The sequence below is a fragment of the Anabrus simplex genome, chromosome 4 (genome assembly GCF_040414725.1).
Source record: "Anabrus simplex isolate iqAnaSimp1 chromosome 4, ASM4041472v1, whole genome shotgun sequence".
Taxonomy (NCBI): Eukaryota; Metazoa; Arthropoda; class Insecta; order Orthoptera; family Tettigoniidae; genus Anabrus; species Anabrus simplex.
The window spans coordinates 440370893-440397491 of record NC_090268.1 but is presented as its reverse complement, the minus strand read 5'-3'; the positions used below and the strand labels follow the sequence as shown (position 1 = coordinate 440397491).

Sequence of the window (26599 nt, the reverse complement as noted above, 5' to 3'; positions counted from 1 at the left end):
AACAGATAGGGAATCTGCCACCTGGGCGACTGCCCTAAATGCAGATCAGTATTGAATGAAAAAAAAAAAAAAATGAATGAATGACCTCGGAAACATTTTTAACAGACAGTGATACTGGAAGCCCAGATGAATGCAAATAAGTACACCACAAGTAAGTCTGGGAATACCACGATTCACCTGCTTGTCATGTTATCGTGAAAGGGAACTCTTGCAACAGGGTTTGGCCGCCTACTGGACAACCATTTGCTCAAGCTGCCTGAGTGCATATCTCTTGCTTGCTTTCAAATAAAAATCTGTATAAAGTACAAAAATCATTATACATTTTTGGTATACAACAATTCAAAACAAAAAAACCTCAGACCTTACTGTTTGAACTCAATCTCGATTTCAGAAGACCACCACCCCCTGCGGGTGGGGGACGCACATGTAGAATACACCCGCGGTATCCCCTGCCTGTTGTAAGAGGCGACTACAACGGGCGACGAAGAGATGATTGAATTAGAATCATGAAACTACTCTTGATTCGTACCATCATGCGGGAAACACCATGGGTTGCATGTACTTGCGAGTAGTATCACTAAATTGGTACGAAATAGGTTTGTGATTTGTTGCAGTAAAAAGCCTGGCCTGGTGGTTTCCAGTACCCGTGCGTCGTATCCATGTGAGCAACACCACGGGTCTGGGCGTAGCCTGTGATTGGTACCCACTATGTGAGGAACACCACGGGAATACCAACGCCCGTGACTAGTACACCTAGGTGAGGAGCCTTACCGGTTTGCGTTGGCTATGGGTGGCGCCATTGTGTGAGAAACACCATAGGTCTGCGTTCCCTGTACGAAGTGCAATATTTGTGAGTAGTACCATCTTGTGTGGAACACCGTGAGCCTTCACTACTTTTGATCAGTACCCCAAAATGACAAATACCATGGTTCTACTTTACTGGTGACATGTACCATTCTGTGGGGCCTTAGACGTGAATTTAGCACCCCTTCAGACATCAAGCATCATTTTGCTTTGTAAATGGTCCCTTGGTCAGTAATACTCTAACTACCTTCTTTTTGAGTCTGATCCACTGGTTTTTTTGTTTGTTTTTTTTGTTTTTGTTGGGTTCATGTCCATCCATTCATTCTTCATGACATTTTTTATTTTATTTTGGTCAGTGGATGAATTTGAACTTTTTGTTATTTCATTTCGTACCATTCGGGGCCGATGACCTCGATGTTAGGCATAATCATCAGAAGACCACTCAGTATCAAAGGGATAGTCTTTTACAAAAACAATAACTCTTCCCAAAGTGTGTGAAGTTAGTAAACTTCAGAAATATATTTATAATACTGCATTCCATAATCCATCTAATTTTCATGAAAATCGGATGGAGTGTTTTCATGTAATGGTACTACAAAGTTATTATTTAAAAAAAAGGGCAAGAAAATAGGTAGGCCTACTTTATGCATTCCGCTTTACATAACTTTCACAAGAAACATAATAAAAATATGCAAATACCACCAAAGAATGCAGAATAAAACAAGCTTTACGATGGTGTAATTATATTTTAGATTGGTGGGCTGGTTTAAATTTTATTGGCGTTTAAACTCTGCTGCACATACTTTCTGCGCTGACAGTAGGTACTTACATTCTTCCCCATGAGGTACTATCACCTCGTCAACGCAATAATTAAAACTGAGGACTTTTCCTCTTGGTGAAACTTACAACTTGACTTTTTGTCCCATTTACATTCATACCATTGTCTGCTGTCCATCTTACACCATTTTTGTGCTCGGGCTGTTCTTGTAGGATTCGTCCTCATCACGTGTCTGAACCATTGTATTGTGGATGTACCGACTGTCTAGTAGAGATGTGTTAATCCATGCTTCCTGCCTCACTTCCTCATTTCTTAACTTGTCCATCTTGGTCTTCAGGAACTTCATCTGTATTGCTTGTAATCTTGACAAGCTCTTTGTGAGGGTTCATATATTGATACCATAGGTATTGAGAAATAAGCAGTAACAGGACTAACAGAGGGATAAATGGAATGTAGATTGATAAAGGAACAACATGAAGCTCTTAATCATCTGTAATTGCAGCTGGCACATTTAACAAGAATGAAATGCAAATCTTTACACCAAACATACAATTAACTGCTGAATAACATGACAGCAAAATGAGTACAATGCCAACTTGTAACTTACGTACAAACATACGAGTTCAGCTTGGAGCTAAAATAGTAACACATAAGAGGCATTCTTCAGATAATAATAATAATGTTCTACTGTACATGGCAGCAAGAAGGCATACATCGTTACGAGCTAAAAACAAGTAGCCTAATGCCACGCAAAGCAGATCGACACTTACCACATCTAAACAGCCTTTCATCGTCACAAGCACCAAGCTTTCATACAACATGTACTCATGCTTGCAGCCCAGCAGTGATGGGTTTGGAGGAAACCCTAAACAAACAGGTTGGCTCATTGAATAATAATGAGAATAGTCGACTGGATGCAGCCAGTCTTGTAACCTACAATTTGGAAGAGAAGGGGAAGGAAAAGGAGGTGGGGAAACCAATACAAAGAACCATACTACCAGTAACAGTCTAATCTTGACTCATGCACATGCAGATTTCTTCTGAAGATTGATTTAACATAGAACATCATGGAGTGGAACATTCCTCTGTGACTGAGCAAGTGGCCGTGCGGTTTGGGTCACGTAGCTGTCAGCTTGCATTCAGGTGATGGTGGGTTCGAACGCCATTGTCAGCAGTCCTGCAGATGATTTTCCGTGGTTTCCCATTTTCACACCAGGTAAATGCTAGCACTACAAGGTCACTTCCTTCCCACTCGTAACCCTTTCCAATCCCATCATTGCCATAAGATCTGTCTGTGTCGTTGTGACATAAAGCTAATTGTAAAAAAAAAAGAGATTGAGTCGGATGAATCAACCAATCCCTCCAACTACAGTAGCGCTGTGTGATTGGTTCCACTGAAATGCACACGGTTGCCTAGTCGTCCAGTATCCTGGTATCCAGCTTACTGCAGTTTCTTTTGAGTAGCTCCATGTGAAGAGGGTCAAGTGTGGTCATGTGCGAGAGACAGATGCTGGTCTTCCAAGGGCAAATCAATAATTTTTATCATTTGCCTTTGTCTTCTGTATCACATTGCATTGTGGACTAGGGTAAAAGAAGCATGGTCAACAGCTGCATGTGACAGAGATGCGTATGTTATGGAAACCGCTAGCACTGGATTGATGTATCGGCTCCTAAGTGAACATCTTTGAGGAGTGTATAAGTTCACCCTTGTCAACGAGAAACTTCGAGATTCAGTTTCACTGGTTTGATCATACTGTAATGCGATGAGTTTAACCCCATGACGTACATCGTTTCTTGGACGTTGAGGAACTAAGCCGAGGAAGAGGCTGAAGGTGACTTGGGGAAGATCTATTGAATCTGCCCAATCAAGCTCTGTCCAAGGCAGTGGCATATACTGATGGCTACCAAGGCTATCAGTGAAGCCCAAACCTCAATTGAGAATGATGGAGGTTTAAAGCACACACTAATGTAAGCATCTGACACATTGTTCCATTTACAAAACTTGAAAACAGTGAGAAAAAACGTTGCACGTATATCCGAGAGCAAGGCATCGGAGACTGATATTGCAGCCCAGACTCTAGCCCGTCTCCCATCGACTCTCCCAGCACAGCTTGCTGTTGTATATCATATAGAAGCGGGAACCGGGAGAGATAGCTGTGCTAGGCCTCGGTCTGTCGGATCGCCACTGCTATCAACCATGCGTTACTCATCGTATATACTGTAACGTTCCAGACGTTACAGGGTAATTATGTTAATTTTATTATGTGTAATTAATTCAGGAATTTAACGTCATGATATTTATTTTGGTATATAATTGTATTATAATTCATGTTTAATCATTTGCTCACTATCATTTCATTACTTTGTAACTACGACTTGTAAACGAGGGCTGAATATCCTAATATTCACTTAGATTCTTGCGACATTCGTTTAAAATTAACTTGCAGTAGATTTCCTCTATCTTGCCACATCACCGAGGAAGAAGGAAGGACAAATTTAGACACCAAGTTCTGGGAAAAGCGAGCACGTGTTCACGCGTCCTAACGTAAGCTACCGTATTTCGACCAGAATTATTCAAACTGATCACCGCCTATATTTTCAAAGGAGCGTCATGTTGCCATGGATACTGAGTGAAAGGACTTATAGAAGAACAGTTGATATCATGGTTAAGACCCGTCAACTCTAATATCTAGAGTGGGGAGAGACGTGTCATCTGATTGGACCACGTGTAGCGACCTGTAATTAGCGCGAGAGAAGGTTATAAAAGGGCGTGTTGGAGCTCTTGGCTTCATCTTCTACGGATCTTCTACGAGTTTTCTACGTGATTCTGATCGATATTCTTCTACGAGTCTTCTACGTGAATCTTCTACTTGATTCTCTACTTGATTCTTCGTCTCGATACTTAGAAATTCTGAATGAGGGGTGTATAGCCACTCTCATCAGGAAGTACGTACAGCTCGGCTACAAGACCGGTATGAACCAGTCTAAGTCAATAGGTAGTATTAATCTAGATAGAAATGAAACTTCAGAGAACATTTTCAGTAAAGTTGGAAGGATTCTTAATTGAGTATCCTCTCCATATAACCCAAGGTGGTTCTTCTAACTATGACTTAGGGCTTATCTCCAATATATGGGATAAAGCATAATAGGGAGTGTTAGTTTTGAAGTCATCTTCCAATTAGTGGTGGGTGCAATTTGCAAGGCAGGAATGGTACTTAGCTGCAGATGAAGAGATCTCAAAGACGACCGGTGATGTTCCAGCTACAAGGATGGAAGCTTTCCAAGGACCAGCAGAACAAGACTACATGGTGAGCAAGCGAGATAAAGATATTGCAAGTTTTCGCGAAGTAGAGTCATTCAATTTTTTTGTTAAATTCATTTTCTATTTTAAATTCAGTTCTCGTTAAACCGTCGTCATTTATATTCAATATAATAAATAGTATTTTTCTAGTTCACTTTAATCAGTCTGCCTTAATTAGCCTTTTGATTTCTAATTCTCCTGCTTAATGATTAGTGTACTATCACCCCACCCCTTTGATAAGAGTCCGTCCAAGCTTGATTATAAATTTTTATCTTTAAGTCCTCAACTTAAAGATTGGCGCCCTTAGCTTGAATGGTTGCATTTCTCGTTCGATGATTGTTCTCCGAGAGGGGAAGTCACAATACTTCCTCACCTCGTACTTCTGACTTAATCTATATATATATAAAATAAGAGTTTTGTCTGTACATTGCTCAGAATTTGAAAATAATGGTATTTCTGTATCGGTCATGTCCATAGTAACAAGAAAATGCACTTTTTGCATTTCCGTAATTTCTGTCTGTCTGTCTGTCTGTCTGTATGTATGTATGTACACGCATCACGAGAAAACGGCTGGAGAGAATTTAATGAAAATCGGTATGTGAAGTCGGAGGATAAGCCTCTACAATCTAGGCTATAAATCATTTTACTCACGCTGAGTGAAATGGTAGTTTAGGGGAAGGACTAAAATTGAATTCTCAACTATTTATGTTATTAGTGGTCTAATGAAAATCGGTATGTGAAGTCGGGGGATGAGCCTCTACAATCTAGGCTATAAATCATTTTACTCACGCTGAGTGAAATGGTAGTTTAGGGGAAGGCCTAAAATTGAATTCTCAACTATTTATGTTATTAGTGGTCGTATTTTGAAGAAAATGCGTATGCAAAGTTGGGGAATAAGTTGCTACAATCCAGGCTATCAATAATTATATTCACGCTGAGAGAAATGGTAGTTTAGGGGAAGGCTTAAAATGTAATTCTCAAATATTTCTTATTAGAGGTGTAATCGATGAATGCTACATAACTAAGGTTATATAGAATTAAATTTCCTATTATTCATGTATTATACATTATTACCGTACTGGCTATGATCACACAGATATTCATGAATTTGGATTTTTGTTACTAAGTTCATATCAGCGCCGAGTAACGAGAAAATGGGTAAACAGTATTTAATGAAAATCGGTATGTAAAGTCGGAGAATAAGAAACTACAGTTTACGGTATAAAATATTTAACAAATCACAGAGTCGAAAGAAAACTAAATGTGAAGGCCTACAATATAGGAAGCTCATAACATTGATCAACAATAACATTACATTGACCATTGTTTGTCGTCATGTGCTTTGTGTCTTCTGTTGCCCCTCATCTCCGGTAGATAGGATTACTGCTGCGTACAGAGTATTTTTATTTGATTTACGTCGCATCGACATAGATAGGTTTTATGGCGACGATGTGATAGGAAAGGGCTAGGAGTGCCTTAGCCCTTAATTAAGGTACAGGCCCAGCATTTGACTGGTGTGAAAGTGGGAAACCACAGAATACCATCTTCAGCACTGCCGACAATGGGGTTCGAATCCACTATCTCTCGGATGCAAGCTCACAGCTGCGCACCGCTAACCACACGGTCAACTCGCCTGGTCGTACAGAGTGTAACAACCTGCCTAAATATTGATGGGAAGTAGCTGGGGAGTTAGATAACTTTCTTCTTTAGCATGCCATTCCCCTGGTTTATAAATTTTCTGATACTACTGGTACGTAACACACTGGATCATCATAGCATTCGGGCTATTCAATCCCTACTCTGAGGCACTGATTGGAATGAACAGTGTGCATATTTAGCAGAATAATGGCAGATGACTGTTCATGGCAATCTGCAGCCTGGTCATCCCAGCTCTGGAACTTTGGACTATTAGATTGGCACCGCAATCTAACCGCAGTACTGTTCGTTAAAAGTGATAAAACGTGCGGCTTTCCATTTGATCGAGTATTTTATATGATAGCATTGCTTTTAATCGCTACATTCATACTTACGTTTTTGTAATGACCTATGTTGATTTCAGTTAGGAAAACCACAAAGTCAGTCTTTCTGAGAATCCCGTAGCGATGCACGGGTACATCAGCTAGTTATATAGATAACAAAGTGCTGGTATTTCACTCGCGTTTACTTCTACATCCTTGTAGGAAGACACTGCAGGGCTGCTAATATAGGAGCAATATAGTTTTCTTTTTATCGGTAGATCTGCGAAGACGTCGTAAATACCCAGTCCCCAAGCCATGGGAATTAATAATATGAGGGGGTTGATTCTGAAAATTGAACCGCGGCCATCGGACCAAAGGCAAGCATTCTATCCATTCAGCCACAAAGCTGGACTTAAATTTGCTAAACCTTAGGCTACCATCTCCACTGATTAGGGGTTGAGCAGTGTCAGTAGCAGAGGCCAGGCCAGCCGCGACAACACAGCAGGCTTCTTCGTTGGTTATTGGCTGCAGCTCAAAACGCTGAAGGCTTCACATTCACTAAACCAACCATCAAAAAGAGATAACCTAAGTCTAGTGATAGTCCACGTCTTGATTCCAGCATACGCCACTGGTCCAGGGTGACTCCTAGATACGGTATTTCTGTGGAAACCGTTGTTAAAATGAATGTCTCTTCAGTGTTCAATAGCCTAAGGGGTGGCAGGTAAAAAGGATCGAGGAAGAGGCTCATTACTGTTACTTTCTAAACAACACTTAACTGAAGTATGTGAAAACTTAGACCTCACTTCACATTTCCATCCATCAAATCAATATTGATCTGTATTTAGGATTGTCACCCAGGTGGCAGATTCGTTAGCAGTTGTTTACCTATTATTTTCTTAAATGATTTCAAGGAACCCAGAAATTTGTAGAACATATCTCGATAAATGAATCCATTCACTAATTCTTCTTCCTATAAATGAATATTTGCCCCAATTTGTTCTCTTGAATTCCTACCTTTAAAAGCTCCACTCAAGCTTATTCATCTACTAATGTCCTTCCATGTCATCTTTCCATGGACAGCTTGGAACATGCTGCTAATTGAGCAGCTCATCTCCTTACTCCCATGTCCTCCCTCCCAGTTTACAACATTTTCATTACACTACTCCTTTATCGGAAATTGACCAGAAAAAAGTAATGCAGATTTCCGTTAGATCTTTCCAAGCTGTCATATCAAGTAATCCCGGTATGGGTCCTATACACTGGAACGATACTCAGAGGTCACCATAGACTTAAATGCCCTTTCTATTACTGTACATTGTTACTACAACCCCTAAATACTCTCGTAACCATATGAAGATATCTGCAGCCTTGTTTACAGTCCCATTTGTTATTACCGTACAGTACTGAAGATCTTCCTTATATTAACAGCTACAGTAGGTACTTACAGTGATCCCCGTGAGTTACTGTTGCCCTATCAGCACAGTAATTAATACTGAGAGGCCCTTTCGTCTTCGTGAAAATTACGAACTGACTTTTCACCCTTTTTACCATCATACCATTCTGTGCTGTCCATGTCACAACTTTGTCAAGGTCTTTTTACAGTTGCTCACAATCCTGTAACTTATTTATTACTTCATACTGTATAACATCATCCTTATCTGTGGTTTCAGTTCTTTACTAAATCATTTAGGCATTATATTTATAAGAAAGCTAAGGTCCAATAAAAGTAATGATTGCCACTTCAACTGCAGAAGAGCTCCCACGACACAGACAGACACGTGTCGATCACCTTTTGCAGGTTGGGCTTTGTCTTAACGTTATGAAAAACAGAGTATTTGGAAACAGATCCAGCTGAGATCCTGGTAATGCTCTTTGAGCACATTTGGGGTGCTTGCTGCCTCAGAAGAGAAGGCAAGGCTGGAGCTGTCTGGGGAAGAAGACACCTCTGCGGATGGATGTCAGCAGCTGAGCGGTTACCACCTGGATATAATGAAAGCTAGCTGGTGTGGAAGTCCCTGAACAGGCTACTATCAGGAGTGGGGAGATCCAAGGGTAACTTGAAGAAATGCGGGTTCAGTAAAGGTGATCCAAGGTGTGAATGTTAACAAGAACAAACCACAAGCCACATGCTTCATTGCCCTCTGTGCCCAATATTGTGCACAGTGGAGGATCTCCTACAACCCACTCCAGGTGCATTGGACATACAAAATACTGGGCATGTGTAATATGAGAAGATAATCTCACATGTTATGTTTTGCTCACTTTAAGCTGATATGTATATTAACTGTAAATGTGTGTGTTTTCGACTCAAGAGTAATAATAAGTGGTAGAATGATACGAAAGGTGTACTCCCTGTGTGTGAGGAGTGCAGACGAAGAATACACCCGCGGTATCCCCTGGCTGTCGTAAAAGGCGATTAAAAGGAGCGACCAAGGGATAATGGAATTGTAATCGTGAGATTACTTGTGATTAGTTTATGTGAGGAACACCATGGGTCAACTTTATTTGCAATTAGTACCACTATGTAAGGAACACCATAGGTCTGCGTTACCTGTGGCAGCATGGTTTTATGGTTTTAGGGAAGGCTTCTCGTGTGAATTTCAGCTCTGTTCTGTATGCCAAGATATATCGGATTAGCTCGACAGTTGGTCAAGGATTGATGCAATAGTACTTGATTTTGCTAAGGCATTCGGTCTTGTGCCACATGACATCCTTCTTAACAAGTTAGCACGTACGGTCATTGACATCAGAGTTGTGAAATGGATACGAGAACTCCTCAATTGAAGAACTCGGGGGGGTGCGCGTGGGAGAAACTATCTTCTCCAATAAGTGTTACGTCTGGTGTGGCTCAGGGTAGTGTTATTAGGCCAATCCTTTTCATACTTTTCATGAATGATATGCCTGATTTGGTAAACTCGGAAGTGCAGCTCTTTGCGGATGATTGCGCCATATATCGGGAGATAAAGACAGAGGAGGATGAACTATTGCTTCAGCAGGATTTAGATACGATTGAAAAATGGGCGCGTGAAAATCGAATGAAAATCCACAGCAGAAAAAGCAAGAAATTGTGTTTTAGTAAAAAGAAAATTACAGGAAAGAGAGATTACAAAATTGGAGGAGAAAGTGTTGTTAAAGTTGATAGTTGTAAGTACTTAGGTGTTACTGTTAGAAAAGACTTAAACTGGTCAGAGCAAGTGGAAAATGTAGTTAAGAAATCCTGGAGATTGTTACATTTTATTGTGCGGAATCTCAAGAAAGCTAATTCTGATGCCAAAAGTAAAGCTTATAAATGTTTGGTAAGACCAATTCTTGAATATGGATCTGCTTGCTGGGATCCGTACAGGGTGGGTTTAATAAATTCCCTAGAAAAAGTTCAAAGAAGAGTGATGCTTTTCATAACCGGGAATAGGAGGAATACCATTAATTGGAAAAGTCTTGAATCTAGAAGAACTAGAGCTCGCCTGTGCGATCTTTATAAGAGCTATATGGGGAGGGCTGCCTGGATTACTATTAGGAATAAGTTGGAACCTCCCTCATACTCATCGAGAAATGATCATAAGCATAAAATTAGGGCCAGAAACCAGCATACCGACATAGGCAAGTTTTCCTTCGTTAACAGGACCATAAGGAATTGGAAACCTGCAGCAGTCTTTGATAGATTCCCTTCTGGTATCAAGTCATTTAAGACCATTAGTGCTAGTGTAAAGCAATAAGTAAAAGTTGTAAATTACAGACACTGAATTTGTGATTTTCTGCTTGGTTTGGATTGTGAATCTAGGACTTTTTTCTTATGGTATTCTCTTTCCAGGGAATTGCTTGTTGTTGTAGTAGTTGTTGGGTAATTATCAATGTTTTTAACTTTGGTTTATTATCACTTGTAATGTTAAGCTAGTAGTAAGCTCAACCTGTAGTAGTGTAAGCCATAGTGTTAAGCGCTGGAAATACTTAAGTTGTGTGTGTGAATTTGTATATGATGCTGGATTTAGAATGTTAAACTAGTAGTAATTATTGTATTATTTTCTTTCCATATATTTGCTTGTTGTACTCTTGTTGTTTGTTTTTGTTGTTGGGTAATTATGTTTACTTTATTATTACATTACTGTAAGTGACTATTGCCACTGGAATATTTCCCATTTGCAATGTATTTCTTAATAACATATATAATAAGTATAATAATTAGTACCATTATGTGAGAAACACCATGGGTCTAGCCGTGGCCTGTGATTGGTACCACTATATGAGAGACATCCTAGGTTTGCGTTGCCTATGATTAGTACCTGTATGTGAGGAACACCATGGTTCTGGTCTGCATTACCTATGAATGGTGTCCTTAAGTGTGGAACACATTCGAGGCATATATTTCAGGTTCCCTATGGGATTCAACATCTACATCATACCATGGGTCTACATTACGTGTGGTTAGTACCTCTATCCGAGGAACGCAGTGAGTCTACGTTGCCTGTGATTAGTATCACTATAGGAGGAACACCATGGTTCTACTTTTCCAGCGATTCGTACTATTATGATGGGCCGGTGACCTGGATTTTGGACGCATTTGGACAGCAAGCATCTTCATCCCGTGGCATTGTGAATTGGATCCACTGATAGTTTTGGATTCATGATAATTTTTTCATAATTTATTTTAGATTCTACTCAGTGGATAAATTTTGAAGTTTTAATTATAGTTTTGTTGCACCTCATACCATTAGGGGCCAATGACCTGGCTGTTAGGCAACTTTTAAACAACAAACATCACCACGAAAAGTGTATGGCCTACTTACTAACCAACAACAACTACTACAAGATCAGATAGTTCATTAATTAATGAGAATTCATATTTGTTTTAAATTGTGACAATGTGACACTGTTCATCGCAATCCCCAGTTCTTTATAACTTGTTGGCGCATACAGATAGTTGGGTGTGGATCTATTTGCTGTACCAGCATGTTGCAGAACAATTCTTACCCACTTTATTAAATGTACACTGCCATACAGTAGTATGCTTAGCCTTTTTCCGGGATATGGTTCCTATTGAATTACTTTTCGAGCCATTCATGCTCGGTGAGACAACTTAAAGAAGAGGCAAACATAATTTTTAAAAAAATTGTGGTAATATTTCAAGATTCCACGCTCTCTACAAATCCATATAAATGGAAGGTTGAGACTAGTTGAATGTCTATGAACCCATACCTTGTGGAAAGTGCCTCAGTGTCAAATCAGTTTTAATGTTCAGACAACAGTATAATCACTTTAGTGTGGGATAAATCGTAAGTTTTTTTCTTTTCTTACTATACTTACAATGAATTGCCTTCATCATCATCATCATCATCACAGTCATCATCATCTGGAGCAGTTTCCAACCACAGGCTGGGTCTACTTGGAGCATAAGCCTCTCCATCATTTTCTATCCATCCGCCACTTCTCTTCTTTTATTGTCGTCCAGTTCTTTCCTCGTGCCTCGATGTTCTTCTTAACACCCTTCAGCTCCATTTCTAACCTCTTCCTTGGTATCCTCTCTTCTCCCGTTTTCTTGACATGCCCATACCACTGCAGTCTTGATTTTCCTATCTTTTCATGTAGGGGTACTTGTTCCATTTCCTGGACTCTGTTATTTCTTACTCTGTCCAGTCTTGTTAAACCTACTTGACACCTCTGAAACTTCATTTCCACTGCGTGTATTCTACTGTTATCTCTCTCCATGTCAAAATTGGCACAAAATAAGTCTTATAGATATAATTCCTTTACACCTCTGTGGTACATCCTTGTTCCATATCAATCCTCCCACACTCTTCAAGAATCCATTTTCACACATTCCTCTTTCATTGATTTAAGTATTTAAACTTCCTGATGTTATCAGGCTGGGTAGCTCAGATGGTTGGCAGGTTCGATCCTGACTCAGTCTGGTGGTATTTGAAGGTGCTCAAATATGTCAGCCTAGTGTTGGTAGGTTTACAGGCAAAAGTAGTTAGTGGGACGTAAAAACAATAACACTATTTCCTGATGTCAGGTTTCTTCGTAAGATAACATGATTTGTTTCTTTTCCTTTTTCAGGTTGAAGGGGTATTTTATGTTAACAGTCATCTAGAGAAACTCATGTTCGATGAGTTAAGGAACTCTTGTCGGCCTGGAATGGTTGGTGGATTCCTTCCAGGAATGAAACAAATAGCTAACGTTGCTGCACTCCCAGGTATAGTGGGCAGGTCTGTTGGTCTGCCAGATGTCCACTCTGGATACGGCTTTGCTATCGGTAAGTTTATGTTCTTTTTTTTTTTTTCCCTAATTAAATTTGTTGCTTAAGTGTTTCATTCACATTTCACTTTACAATGGAAAATTCACATTTGGTGCATTTTAAGAAACGAATTAAACATATTGCTTATGTGATGTAACCTTTTAAAAGTGTTTACCCCCCCCCCCCCCCCTTTTTTTTGTTTCTCCACCTCTGTAACATGTGTAGCAGTTTGAAATATTAGCTGAGTTACAAGTCTCAACTCTCATAATGGTTCTGTATTGAAAATGACGTTAGGCAAAAAATATCTCCAGGATAATTTAATAAAACTACCTATTCAATACATACCCCGTTTAATGTGGTTTAAATCTACATAGACTTTTCAGGTACATGTTTCACCCTTTTTTGGGCATCTTCAGCCTGTAGATAAGCCTTAAGATCAAGGCAATAACAGCAATAACCTCTTAAAATTAACCTACCACAACAATATTTTAGAAAGTGTTAACAATACATAAATGTGAATGAATAAATTAATGGTATTTTAACACAATTAAAATGTATCAGTCCTATTCTGATTTTTTTTTAAATGTCCAAAACTAAAATGGATCTTCATCTAACATGAGGACCATTTGGATAAAAATAAAGAGTATATTCATCCGGGGGCACAAATTGACCCACATATATCATTTGCTTGACGAAACCAATGTTGAATGTGTTGTCAATCACAAATGGGGACTTAAAACAGTTTGTTTAATGTAGACTGAATAAGATTGTTTTAAAAATACATTAAATTTTGTTATGAATGAAAATTAAGCATCTTGGTTTCCTGTCATTTGTGTTGACAATGAATTGTGGAGTATACAGTCTTATGCTGCTTCTTTGTTTTGCGGCTGCTGTTTAATTGTGAATGAACGTCCTAGACTGTTAAAAACAGTCTTGTAAGAATAAAGTAACATTAACGTTCATATTTCGTACTGTATATGTTTAAATAACCTTAAGATATTTTTTGCCTAATATTAGCTGAGCCCGATTGTTACAGCTGGGTTTGTGGTTTGGTAGGTCGCTGATTTTGGCCTTAAAAGAATTTGTTTCTGTTTCTGAAGCAGCAATCATCAGTGTCTTCCTGCTTTAGTGAAATAATTACATTGATATGTGATTTATATAAAGTTGACGAAGGAATTACAAAAAACTGTTGAGCGGAGTCAATGCCCGCAGCGTTCTTCAGGTCCCACTCCCCTCTCGAAGGAACAGAGTTGTTGCCTGCAAGCTTATCCCCCACCCCTGCACTCTTAGCTGCCAGGACCAGAACGGTGAAAATGGCTTCAGTCTACACGCGTTTGCTTAGGGGGATGGTCAAGTAGTGGCTTAGATAAGTGAAAAATTTTCTAAAAGTTACTAGAGTGACAGTGGAGGACTACTACAGTCATTATTTGCTCATGTTTAGAACATCACAGGTTTACACAATGTAAATGATGTTGTACATACATGCACATGATTTAAGGTAATTTGATAGAAGAATCTGAGGATGTTCTTATAGAATGAAACATTTTTTACAGGTGTGTTATGTGTGTTATATAATTAGTGTTTTCGACTGACCGAAAAGCTTTCAAATGACATTAACTAAGTCGACACTGAAAAATATGGCTTACTTTTTAACAAACTGTAATTATATTCTCTTGCTCTATGTCTTCTGGTATAGGCTAGAGCAATTTTGTTACTTTCATTGATCTGTCTCTGTCTTATACTTGGCTTTGACAATATGAAAGTGACCGAGGTATGAGCGATGCTAGTAATGCCATTCCTTATGCAGCCATTCCCTGCTATGAATGGTGTGAAACTATTGCTCATAGGGTCAGTTGGTGCATGCATTTCAGTGGGCTTGGCAGACTGATATGTAATAGCAACGTCTGGCTCAGTGAGGAAAGCAATGGGAAACTATCTCACTCCTCATTTCCCTAGTACGCCTATTCAGTGATGCCTAGGCCATCTATGACCGCTGATGGTGGAGCTGTTGAGGATCCAACCAGCCTTCGGGCTGATGACTAAACGTACATACATCTATATATATAAAAGCCAAATACCACTCACTGAGATCACGAAATCTCCAGATCGAAAAGACCTAGAATGCTGAAATTAGGAACATAAGTTCATCGTTTGCCCTAAAGGTGCACTGAGAAATAATTTTTCAAAATTAAGCTTCTGCCCTTGATTTAGGCCCTTCACCACAACAGTATAAGCTAATATTAGCAAAATTGAATTTATAATACCAATATAATGGTCCTTTATTGGACATTATAAATTTTCCAGCTAACTCATTCTTGGTTGCCTGCGTTTTGCCCTCGTGTGCTAAGTTGGGCTCATCAGTTGGTACTTAGCACACCTACCAAGACGCAAGGCTAGTGCATACCGTGGAGGCCACTGCATAGGCTACTATTCCCTATGGGAATCAACATCTATATCAAAATTGAATTTGTTATAAAGAGACGAGACAGAGCTCATTTTAAGTCTGAAGACGTGAAGAGTAAGCATTTGTATGTCCCATCGGGACACTGGAAATGTTTTAAGGCCCTAAAACCAGCCATTTTGGAGATATTGACATTACAACTTCTGCTAGGGCAGATTGCATAAGACATGCAGAAAGATTGTGGGAAGAGGAAATTATTCCGTGAGAGAATTTTACAGTGCTCAGTGTCAGTTGTCTCGTTTACAGCAAAATTCATCAGGCGTGCTTTGGTGTGCTGCTGTCTCATTTACTGCTATACAATCAGGCGTGCTTCTGCATTCTATAATACAGCTTTATACTGTTTATTGAACTAACTTTTATTCAGGAGAGTAAGTATGAGGTTATCTACCTTTCAGTACACTATATTTTTAGATCATTTCACTATTTAAGGGACTGGTATCAACTCAACCAGGGGTCATCCTCATCCTTATACTGTAATTCTAAACATTGGCAAGTTATGCCATGTAGGCCTATGTACAATCATTAAAATACCGTAGCGTATACATTATCACAAGACATTAAATTTTGGTAAATTGTCCACATGTGAACAAATTCTGTTGGACTGGAAGTCTGAAGTGTGTCACTCAGTTACCATTGATTCCTTGTGTGTGTCTCGTTTGTTGATAGTGCCAGTTTCCACTAAGTTAAAACTTTATCATCTTATATCTCTATATATATATATGTCATTGTATGTATGTGGGTGGCTGGGTGGGTGGGTTTGTACCACATCTCCTCCTAAACCATTGGAGTGATTTGAGCCAAATTTGATACACTTATGACTTGGTATCAGGAGACAAACCACGTGGGGTAAGACATCCCAAACACCCCTGGGGGTGAGGGGGGATCATATATAAAAATAAATGAAAATAGTGTCGAATCCATACTTTTCGGGGTCGCTGAGATGAATAGTGACACTCCAATGTTTTTTAAAGTCCAAGTTCAGCCCCCTTTGGGGTGGGGGCGAGGGGGGCTGATTTATACAAATAATCGAAAAGTGTCGAATACATAGTTTTCGGGGTCACCAAAGTGAATAGGGACACTCCGGATTTTTAGTTTCAGGAGACAAACCACGTGGGGGTAAGACACCCCAGGAACCCTTAGAGGGGTCATATATAAACATTACGAAAATAATGTCGAATCCATACTTTTCGGGGTCGCTGAGATGAATAGTGACACTCCGAATTCTTTTTAAGTCCAAGTTCAGCCCCCTTTGGTGTGGGGGGCCAAGGGGGAGTGATATATACACATCATCGAAAATGGTGTCGAATCCATACTTTTCGTGGTCGCTTAGATGAATAGTGACATCCCGGGAATTTTTGAATTCCAAGTTCAGCCCCCTTTAGGGTGGGGGGCAAGGGGGCGAGTGATATATAAAAATAATCGAAAAGAGTGTTGAGTACTCTTCGGGGTCGCTGAGATGAATAGTGACACTCCGGATTTTTACTATCAGGAAACAAACCACGTGGGGGTAGGGCACCCCATGAACCCTTAAGGGCGAAGGGGTAAGATATAAAAATCATTGAAAGTAGTGTCGAATGCATACTTTTCGGGTTGCTTAGATGAATAATGACATCCCGGGATTTTTTTAAGTCCAAGTTCATCCCTCTTTGGGGTGGGGAGCAAGGGGGGTGAGATATAAAAATAATTGTATTTAGTGTCGAATATATAGTTTTCGGGGTTGCCAAGATGAATAGTAACACTCCGGAATTTTAGTATCGGGAGACAAATCACGTGGGAATAGGACACCCCAGGAACCCTTATGGGCGGTGGGCGAGGGGGGTCGTATATAAAAATAAACGAAAATAGTGTCAAATCCATACTTTTCGGGGTCGCTGAGATGAATAGTGACACTCCGATTTTTTTAAAAGTGCAAGTTCAGACCATTTGGGGTGGGGGCGAGGGGGGTGAAAGATACAAATAATCGAAAATAGTGTCGAATACAGGGGTCGCCAAAGTGAATAGCGACACTCCGGATTTTTAGTATCAGACAAACCACGTGAGGGTAAGACACCCCAGGTGCCCTTAGGGGTGGGTGGGCGAGGGGTCTGATATATATAAATCATCGAAAGTATTGTCCAATCCATACTTTTCGGGGTCACTGAGATGAACAGTGACACACCAGAATCTTTTAAACTAAGTTCAACCCCCTTCGGGAAGGGAGGGAGATATATAAAATTATCGAAAATAGTGTCGAATCCCTAGTTTTCGGGGTCGCTGAGATGAATAATGACACTTCTAATCTTTTTAAAGTCCACGTTCAGTCCCCTTTGGGGTGGGGGTCGAGGGGTGAGTATATATATAATCGGAAATAGTATCGAATCCACAGTTTTCTGTGTCGTTGAGATGAATAGTGTCACTCTGGACTTTTAAAGTCCAAATTCAGGCCCCTTTGTGGTGGGGAGTTAGGGGGAGTTAGATATAAAATAATCGAAAATAATGTCACATCCATGGTTTTAGGGGTCTCTGAAATGAGGAGTGACACTCCGGTTGTCGTTTAAATCCAAGTTGATCCCCAATTGCCAGGCGGGTGAGAAGGAGTCAAGAACAGAAAATATCCAAATGACCGAGATTAAGGATGTTTTTTTGTACTTTCCAGTATAACTGTCAACAGAACTTAATACAAATATTACCTACTACCTGAAGAAAATACTGAGGGGGAAAGACACCCCTAGAAGCCTTAGATCAGGGGACGAAATGTAATTAAGACTGAAAATGACAGATATTAGTGTTGAATCCATACGTTTCGGGACTACGGGCGCAATTTCAAACAAACTTGGTCACTATGACATTATCAGGAAACAAACTGTGTGGAGGTATGACAACCCTAGCACACCTACGACGGGGTGAGATGTAGAAATAATCGAAAATAGTGTCGAATCCATTCTTTTCGGGGTCGCTGAGATGAATAGTAACGCTCCAATTTTTTTAGTAGTCCAATTTCTGCCTCCTTTCGCATAGCGGTGAGAAAAAGTGAAAAACAAATTTCGAAAATGACCGAGAGAATGGACGCATGTGTGTATACTGGACCTACTGTCTGGAAAAATATACCTTAGGGGTAAGAGACTCCTAGCCTCCAAAGTAGGGGCGAAATGTAAAAATTAACCGAAAACGACCGAAATTTGTGTCTAATCCATAGTTTTCGGGGTCGCTGAAATAAACTGTGACACTCTGGGTGCTGTTTAAGATAAAGCTCAGTACTACTCGGCAGGCGGATGTAAACTGGCAAAAAATTGAAAACGTCCAACGAGACAGAGTTTAAGTATGTATGTGTGTATGTTCTAGCATATATCTCAATCAAACTTGGTATACACATGACTTACTATATAGAAAATATTACTGTGGAGGTCAGATACACCTAGCCCCCGCTGGTGTTGGGGAATGAGAGGGGATGACTTGCAAAAATAAGTAAAATAACCAATATTAATGTCAAAATCCAATGTTTATGTGTCGCTGATACAAACTGTGACGCTGTGGATACCGTTAAAGTCCACGTTCAGCCTCCATTGAGGCCGGAGCTGAGAAGGGCTTAAAAGTAAATAGTATAAAATGACCGAGATTAGTGTTTACTCGATAATTAAATAATCTAAAACTTGAAATCAGATACATCTAAATAACTCTAAAACTACATAATAAGTCGTAAAATCAACATCTCAAAAGGAATTCTATAAGCATTCACTTCATACTTAACTAACTGGTAATACAAATATTAAAGGTAAACATTCAAAAACTATCCGTTCAACGCCAGGTACTACAGCTAGTAATGTTTAAAAATGTTAGCCAAAGTTTTGTTGTTAATTAGAAGTCGTCAGCAGTTATAAAAGAAGACCAAATAATATATATATGGACAGAGGTCGAAAAATACCGGTCGCCCAGTCGTCATGGCACCTGAAAATTTTGCCTGGCGCCAGAATTTTCAAATTCGATTTTGAAAATTTATTTTTTGAAATCCAGAGTTCCCTTACATGCACGTTCCCACCATTTTATAAAGTGACAAGTCATGGTGTTCTGCATGTTTTCTATAGCTCAAATTCTAATATGAGCAATAAGCATTTTCACTGCTTTTGACAAAGTCTTGAATTCTGTAATTGGCTCCTTGTACCTTGGAACTTGACATTTCAGTTCTGCGCGAGAGCTGCCTAGCGGTCATGAGAGACATCGTTGTAACCCGTCAAACAAGTAGCCTTTCACGTGAGCATATCATAAAAAATAGAGTTCCATTATAGATGATCAGTTATCGGTAACGTGAGTACAAGGATCACACCAGAGTTGTGGAGAAATGAAGAGAACTACTGTGTTGCATAATTCCACAAACACTAGTCCTTCCCATGACTAGCCGTTCCTAAACTATTGCCACCAAAGCAGTACTGATAAATTCCCATGGAATTCATTCTTGGCATTTAAAACATATGGAATGATGAGTTTATCAATTCTTGTATTTTCACTGAACACTATTTATACTTTTAATTTCATTACAGCATCTTGGTATTAAATGGCTTGCACTTTAGCAATAAGGTTGTTTTTATTCCTGTGCAGATATGAAAAATTGGCAACGTTGCATCGGACATCGAAGCCCGCGAAATCGGAAGCCATTTAACTCTGGTGATTTATTGTAGTGTATTACGTGTTTTACCTTTCTGTATTATACATGCGAAAATTGGCAAAATGAAACTAACAATGCTGCACGAATTGACTGATGCAAGTAAAAAACAGTGTACTCTTTCAGATTTCTTCGTAAGAAGGCCCGGAAATGTAACACAAAGTGATACAGAAGCGAGTGAATGTGAGAAAACACTTGATGGAAGTGCTGATTGTAGTGTTCAGGACGATAATGGCGAGCGTAAAATTGATGGTATTCAAAATAATAAGTCAAAAATTAAAAATACGTCGAAAATTCAATTGTCAGGCAAACAAAATTTCACCAATCATGGCTTGAATTAGTCGTGGGTGCGCTATGAAGAAGGAATCGTGAAGTGTATATTGTGCAGTAACTTTCTTAGTATTAAAAAACTAACCCCATGGCACTACAGCCCTGAAGGGCCTTGGCCTACTAAGCGACCATTGCTCAGCCTGAAGGTCTGCAGATTACGAGATGTTGTGTGGTCAGCACGGCGAATCCTCTCGGAACTTTCCTAGTATTGCCGACCAAAATTCTAAAGTTTTATCCGGATTTTCAGGACCATTTAAACTGGAAACTTTTAAAACATGAAAAATCCTATCCTCACTCAGTTTCAGGAGGATGAAAGTATCAAGAAAAATCCTGAATGTGTACCTTTAGCTAAGTGCGTAAAGAAAATATCTTCGTGAAGATTTGATATGTGAAATTAATTAATTCATATGTCAGCATCTTATTTGATGGATCAACAGATAAATCTGTTGATGACGAGCTGATACTTAACATTTGCTTTTTAAAAGAAAATAAGGTGAATGAGACATTTCTTTGTTGTTTCACTGGATCATGCAACAAGTGATGGCTATATGGAAGCTCTAGAAACAGAATTGCTTCAGTTAGGTACAAAACTAAAAGGTATAGCGACTGATGGAGCACCATATATGATTGGTGTCCATAATGGTTTGGTAACAAAAAAAGTTTCGAAAAATTGAGAACTTGGTAAACGTTCATACTGTTGCACATCAACTCCAACTCATCGTTCTTCACTCAATGAAAAATGTGATACTTAAAATCATTGATGACATTGATTCTACACTCACTAAACTCTACAAGCTTTATTGGCATTTGCCAAAACGACTTCACCAACTGAAGAAAATTTCGGAGTTGCAGGAATGTGAAATATGTAAATTGCAGTACCTACATGAAGTTAGATGGGTCGCAAGCAAATTAAATGCTTTGCATGCAGTTGTCAAAGACTGGGAATGCCTATTGGTGCAGTTAGAGTATATTTCTGAAAGGAAAGGTGAAGAAGGAATCATGGCTAAAGGTCTTCTAAAGAATTTGTCAAATTTGTCATTACAGTTCTCTTTTTTTATGACTATCTGAGTAGGCCTATATTCAAAAGACGTCCACTTATATTTCAGAGCATGATCTGATTTTTAGTCAGGTAATTGTACATGTAAATAATGCAATTACCGGTAATTCATTGCAGCAACTTCAGAACACCAAGGGCCCATTGGAACAAAAATTTGTTTCTGCTACAACACTTTCTGGACTTTTCAGTGGAATACAGTTATCAGGTGTGTCGGATAAGAATTTCATGAGTGACAAGGAAAATATTTTCGCAAGTGGAATTAACTTTCTGGAAGATATTGTAACCGTACAACAGGGTTACAGATTCCATTCAGTATTTATTATTATTATTATTATTATTATTATTATTATTATTATTATTATTATTTTTATTAACCCGATTCATTAGATTTTATATATTCTGTTTCTCATCATTTAGACTGTAATAATTAGGTATCGCGTATATTATTGTATTTAATCATAGGTTAAGTGAAATTTATTTGTAATTATTCTGTATTGTAGTAAGTGAGATTTGTTGGTTTCATATAGTCAGGCTGTGGCTTGTAAACTCTGGCTAGATGAGCTGGCATAGTATTTTGCAATCAAGGCTATGTTTAACTGAGAATGTTATGTGCAAGTAGATTTCCCGGTGACGCATTCAGCATAGTCATCCTCAATCCGCTTGGGCATGCTTAGACAACACTTGACTGATGACATCAGTGCGTGGGCACGTGATTGCGACCAAGTGTCAGTATTCGCCAGCTACTGTATGTTGAAGTGGAAGGGATGGACAGTGAGTAGGGAGATGAGTCGTCATCGCGAGGTTATATAAGTCGAGGCGACGGTGGTGAGAGGTATTCAGTTCATATTATTCGAATCATATCTATCAGGTAATATGTAACAGTCAGATGTATCAAATGGAAGAAGTGGTCTTCGAGTGATGGTCAGAGCTAAGAGTTGTGTTTGAAGAAGTAATAATCGAGGAAGTCTACAAGTGGTGGTTGTATCCGAGCAGAGACAGGTACTATACAGATAAAGAAACATCATCTTCTTGTGAGGATGGACTTCACAAGATGTTTCAATAATATTTTCCAATTTCTTATAATATATTGAGTGGACGTAATTACATTGGAGCTCCCTACATGCGTACATGGTATGTAGGCCAACTCCTTGTTATATAAGAAGATAACAGCAGACGGCTCCCGACTTCAGCTCAGAGGTTTTCCCAAGAATTTCAAGTTCAACAGCGGTGTATGCCGACATCAGGTAATTAAAGCATCAGACATGTTATGCATTCATAACATGAAGAAGAATGTAATCAGCGGCGATATCACATCTCACTTCAAGTTCATGCCAATAGCTTTTTTTGTTTAGATTAAATTTTCCTTTTATTAGTACCGCAAATCTCACGATATATTTCTTTTGTTAAATTAAAAGATGTCAATGATTGTTCATTGTGACGTAAATTATAGTCATAAACTCAGTTTTATTTTAATTATAATAAGTGATTCCAGTTCCATGTACAATCCTCAATTGTGGAAATGCAACAGTAATTTAATATTTTCCTGATCCATATCCCTGTATATTGCCAGATATGTGAGTTTATCACCTCACGCCTTGAGATAGTTGATATAAGAGGTATGCTGTACCCAATTTTGTTGTTTTTCTTAAAAAAGCAACTGGCGCTCAAACAAATGTTATTTATATTGTGTGGAAGATATGAAGGTATAAGAGTAGTGGTTGGAGTAGCCACAACATATTTCTTCAAATTGAGGATATTCAAAGTGCCACTGGTGTTTTTAACACATATTCCTGGCCATCAGAAAAACAATTTGAATATTATGGCAACAGTGAAATACAACTTCTTGCCACTCATTTTTCAAAACACCTTCAAATTCAGGAGAACAACGTAGAAGACATACCGAACGAGTGTTACTACTTCCAAGTACTCGGGAAAGGTCTTCCATTGAGTGATCTACCTGAAAAATCGTGGACTGTGAAAGTACAATTTCTGATTTTAGGAAAGCTCCTCAGTCTAGTGCCAACAATTTCTGTATCGACCTCATCATGTGAGCGAGGGTTCAGCATAATGAATATTATTGAACACAAACTGTGAACCATGATGATATCTTTAAATGGACAATCTATAAAGGACTTTGATACAACAAAATGTATTGATCGTTGCTATATTGGTGGGAAATCAAAAAGGCACGTGTAATGTAATTTCAAAAGACGCCGACCACGAAGGTGACTGGGTGCCTATTTGGGATGTTATATCTTTAAATATAAATGGTTTCTATTCCATTCTTATATGAATTGGTAGACTAGACTACTAAGGACTACTTAAGTCTAACCTGGGGTTTTCATAATCTTTGTTTGCAAAAAATTTGCTGGCTCCTTATAAAAAGAGGCTGGCTGCTGATTTATTTCTATTTTTTTTTATCCCTGTATACGGGTATTATTATTATCCTATGACCAAGCTTCTTCCATCCACAAGGTCCCAGAAACAACCACCGGATGATGGGTTTATAACCTCACACCCGTGAGAGAGGGACCCCCAGGTGAGAAGGTTAGTAGCATGTCCGCCCCTAAAGAGGAGAAAAGCGAACACCATAGAGCGGGCAGAAAAAACAAGCAAAACAACGCACAAGAATAAACCAAACAATAGGAAAAAGCACACTTACCTTGGAAATGAGAGGGAAGCAGATAAAGGCCGCGTTCAGAAATTAAATAAGAAACAGTGACAGTGCTTCATTGATTTAGTGAAATGAAAATCCACTATTAATAAGAAAATAAATGACTTTAATTCGCCTTATTCCAAGAAAAAAAATATATGTTGCAAAATTAAAGGAGAAAATGGAATTCAGCTTGAAGTTACAGGTCTTGAAATGTTATTTAAACTCTCTGGGTAACTCTAATAAACAATAAAAATGTCTTCCAGTTGTGGAATGCTCAAAACCAACAAATGAAAACCAATTAACTTAATTAAATAAAATTAATAGTTATTTGAAATGACGTTCATTTAAAAGGACAACAAAACATAAATTCAATGAATAAGTTTTTAAAATAAAATAAAATGCTGACCTCAATAAGAAAACTAATGAAACACAATAATTAAAGCTTACCTACTTGACAGGTCGCCTACTCTAAAATTGTTAATCTTAAAATCCAGAAAAGTTAGGCCTAGGTTGCAGTAAAATTCACCACAAGAAAACAACCAATACACATGAAACCACATTTCAAAATTTACCAAACCGGGGGAAAAAATGGCGAAATAATATAAGATAACTTTACACTAGAACACACGTAAATCAATCACATCCACATTAAAGAATGTACCACTAGGGCACCACACCCCGATTAAAATCCAAGTTAGCCTAACAATTCAATCAACAACCCGTTGCTAAGGCAACAACAACAAAGCGTGTCCGCAAGGACAAAAACAGGCACAGAAAAACCCCAAAGGAAAAAAATAAATAAGAACCAGAAAAGTCAGAACAGGAAACAATAATTAACCCAAAAACAAAACCCCAAAAAGGAAAAAAATTTTAGGAAGGTTAACCAAATTTCAAACGGAACTTGCGGTGGCTCTCCATTTACATAAATTTCTAGAAAAAATTTTCAGTTAAAATCATAGTTAAACTTAAAATAAATTTTGATCTTAGTCCGCACCGTACTTTTCTTCTAAAGCACTAAGATGAAGCTTCTTAGTGAACACATGGTAACGTAATGAACATGCAGTCATTACACCGATCGGAGATTATTATTATTATTATCCCGGGTAGAGATCACTTTTGTCACTTCTGACCAAGATTTTCCTTGAAATTTTTCAGTTTCTTAGATTAAAAAAAAAAAAAAAGGTAACTTACAGTTTTCAATCCATGAACAGGGAAGAGACGCCGAGAGCTACATTCTGTTACCTTACCCAACCAGGCTCGTAGTAGAACTATAATGCAGTTTAACTGCTCGTGTACCAATCTGAGACTAATCGAGGGCAGCTACCAGGTTTATAGTTCACAAAATGCCCACAGGGGCCTGGTTTTATCCATTATTGAAGCTACTGCCCCGAACCATACCGCCGGTCCAACACACACAACTTCTTACCATGGTGATTCAACTCCAACTGCTAGCGTTCCATGCTAAGGAGCGTGACTTGCCTTGTTGCCACACGCACAAGCGCAGAACCTTTCAGGCAGGCTCGAAAGTTTAAAGCCTAGTCGCCAGAGTGTAGCACTTCACAGCGTGACAAGATATGGTAATCGAAATCAAACAAGAACAGCGAGAAATTTCACATTAAATGTGAAACGATAATGTTCTTTCACAAGGTTCATTGACACAAGTTTCTAGGGGTGCAGAACCCAGTCCAAAAGGTTTATTTGAGAGGTTATGTACCCAAAATACCGTCACAGTGGGCCAATCGGTGGATTAGGCTCTGGGTATCCTCCTGACCATGCCAATGTAGGAAAATGTTCAAATGGCTGCAAAGGAAGAGAGAAAGGAAAGGAATGTTAAAAATGATTAAAATGTGTTAGAAAATAAACCATAGCAAAATTGTATTGAGACATGGAGTTCCTCTGTATTCCCCACATATCGATGTGTTAGCAAACTGAGCGACACTGTTCTCAAGTTAGCGCCGAACTGCTGGTTGAGCTTCTACTGGAGGGGAGACAAGTAAATGGTCGTAGGTGGGGGAAGTAGGGGGAGCGCTCTACTGTTGCGTGTGGGGGGAGTCTCTTATTTATGCTTAACCCCTTAACATACCAATTATTTACAAAATTGTGATTTTTTACCTAATTTTTTATTGTTAAAATGGGCTATTTATTGAAAACTAATGACAGTGGTAACAATAAAAATACATTTTTCGAACTTAACAATGAAATATAAGCCACCGAAAAGTTCCTGCTTTAAAATCTCGAGTATACTCATGATATATTTTTTTTACGGGTTCTAAAATAAATAACACAGCACTAAACAGATGGCAAGTAATACAACATGACACTCAATACTGTTCAAATGTTTGTGGCTGTGTGAAGTGCCCTAAAACAAGGATCAACACATGATGCTACA

The 26599-nt window shown here is 38.9% G+C and overlaps 1 protein-coding gene across 1 annotated transcript in view; it reads left to right on the top strand.

The window, feature by feature from the left end:
- The window catches only part of RtcB (RtcB RNA ligase), a 61430-nt gene that overhangs the window by 18453 nt on the left and 16378 nt on the right, over nt 1-26599 (top strand). Inside the window, exon 2 of the mRNA XM_067146652.2 lies at nt 12893-13088. Within this exon, the coding sequence (XP_067002753.1) occupies nt 12893-13088 (196 nt within the window). The remainder of the gene's footprint in view (nt 1-12892; nt 13089-26599) is intronic.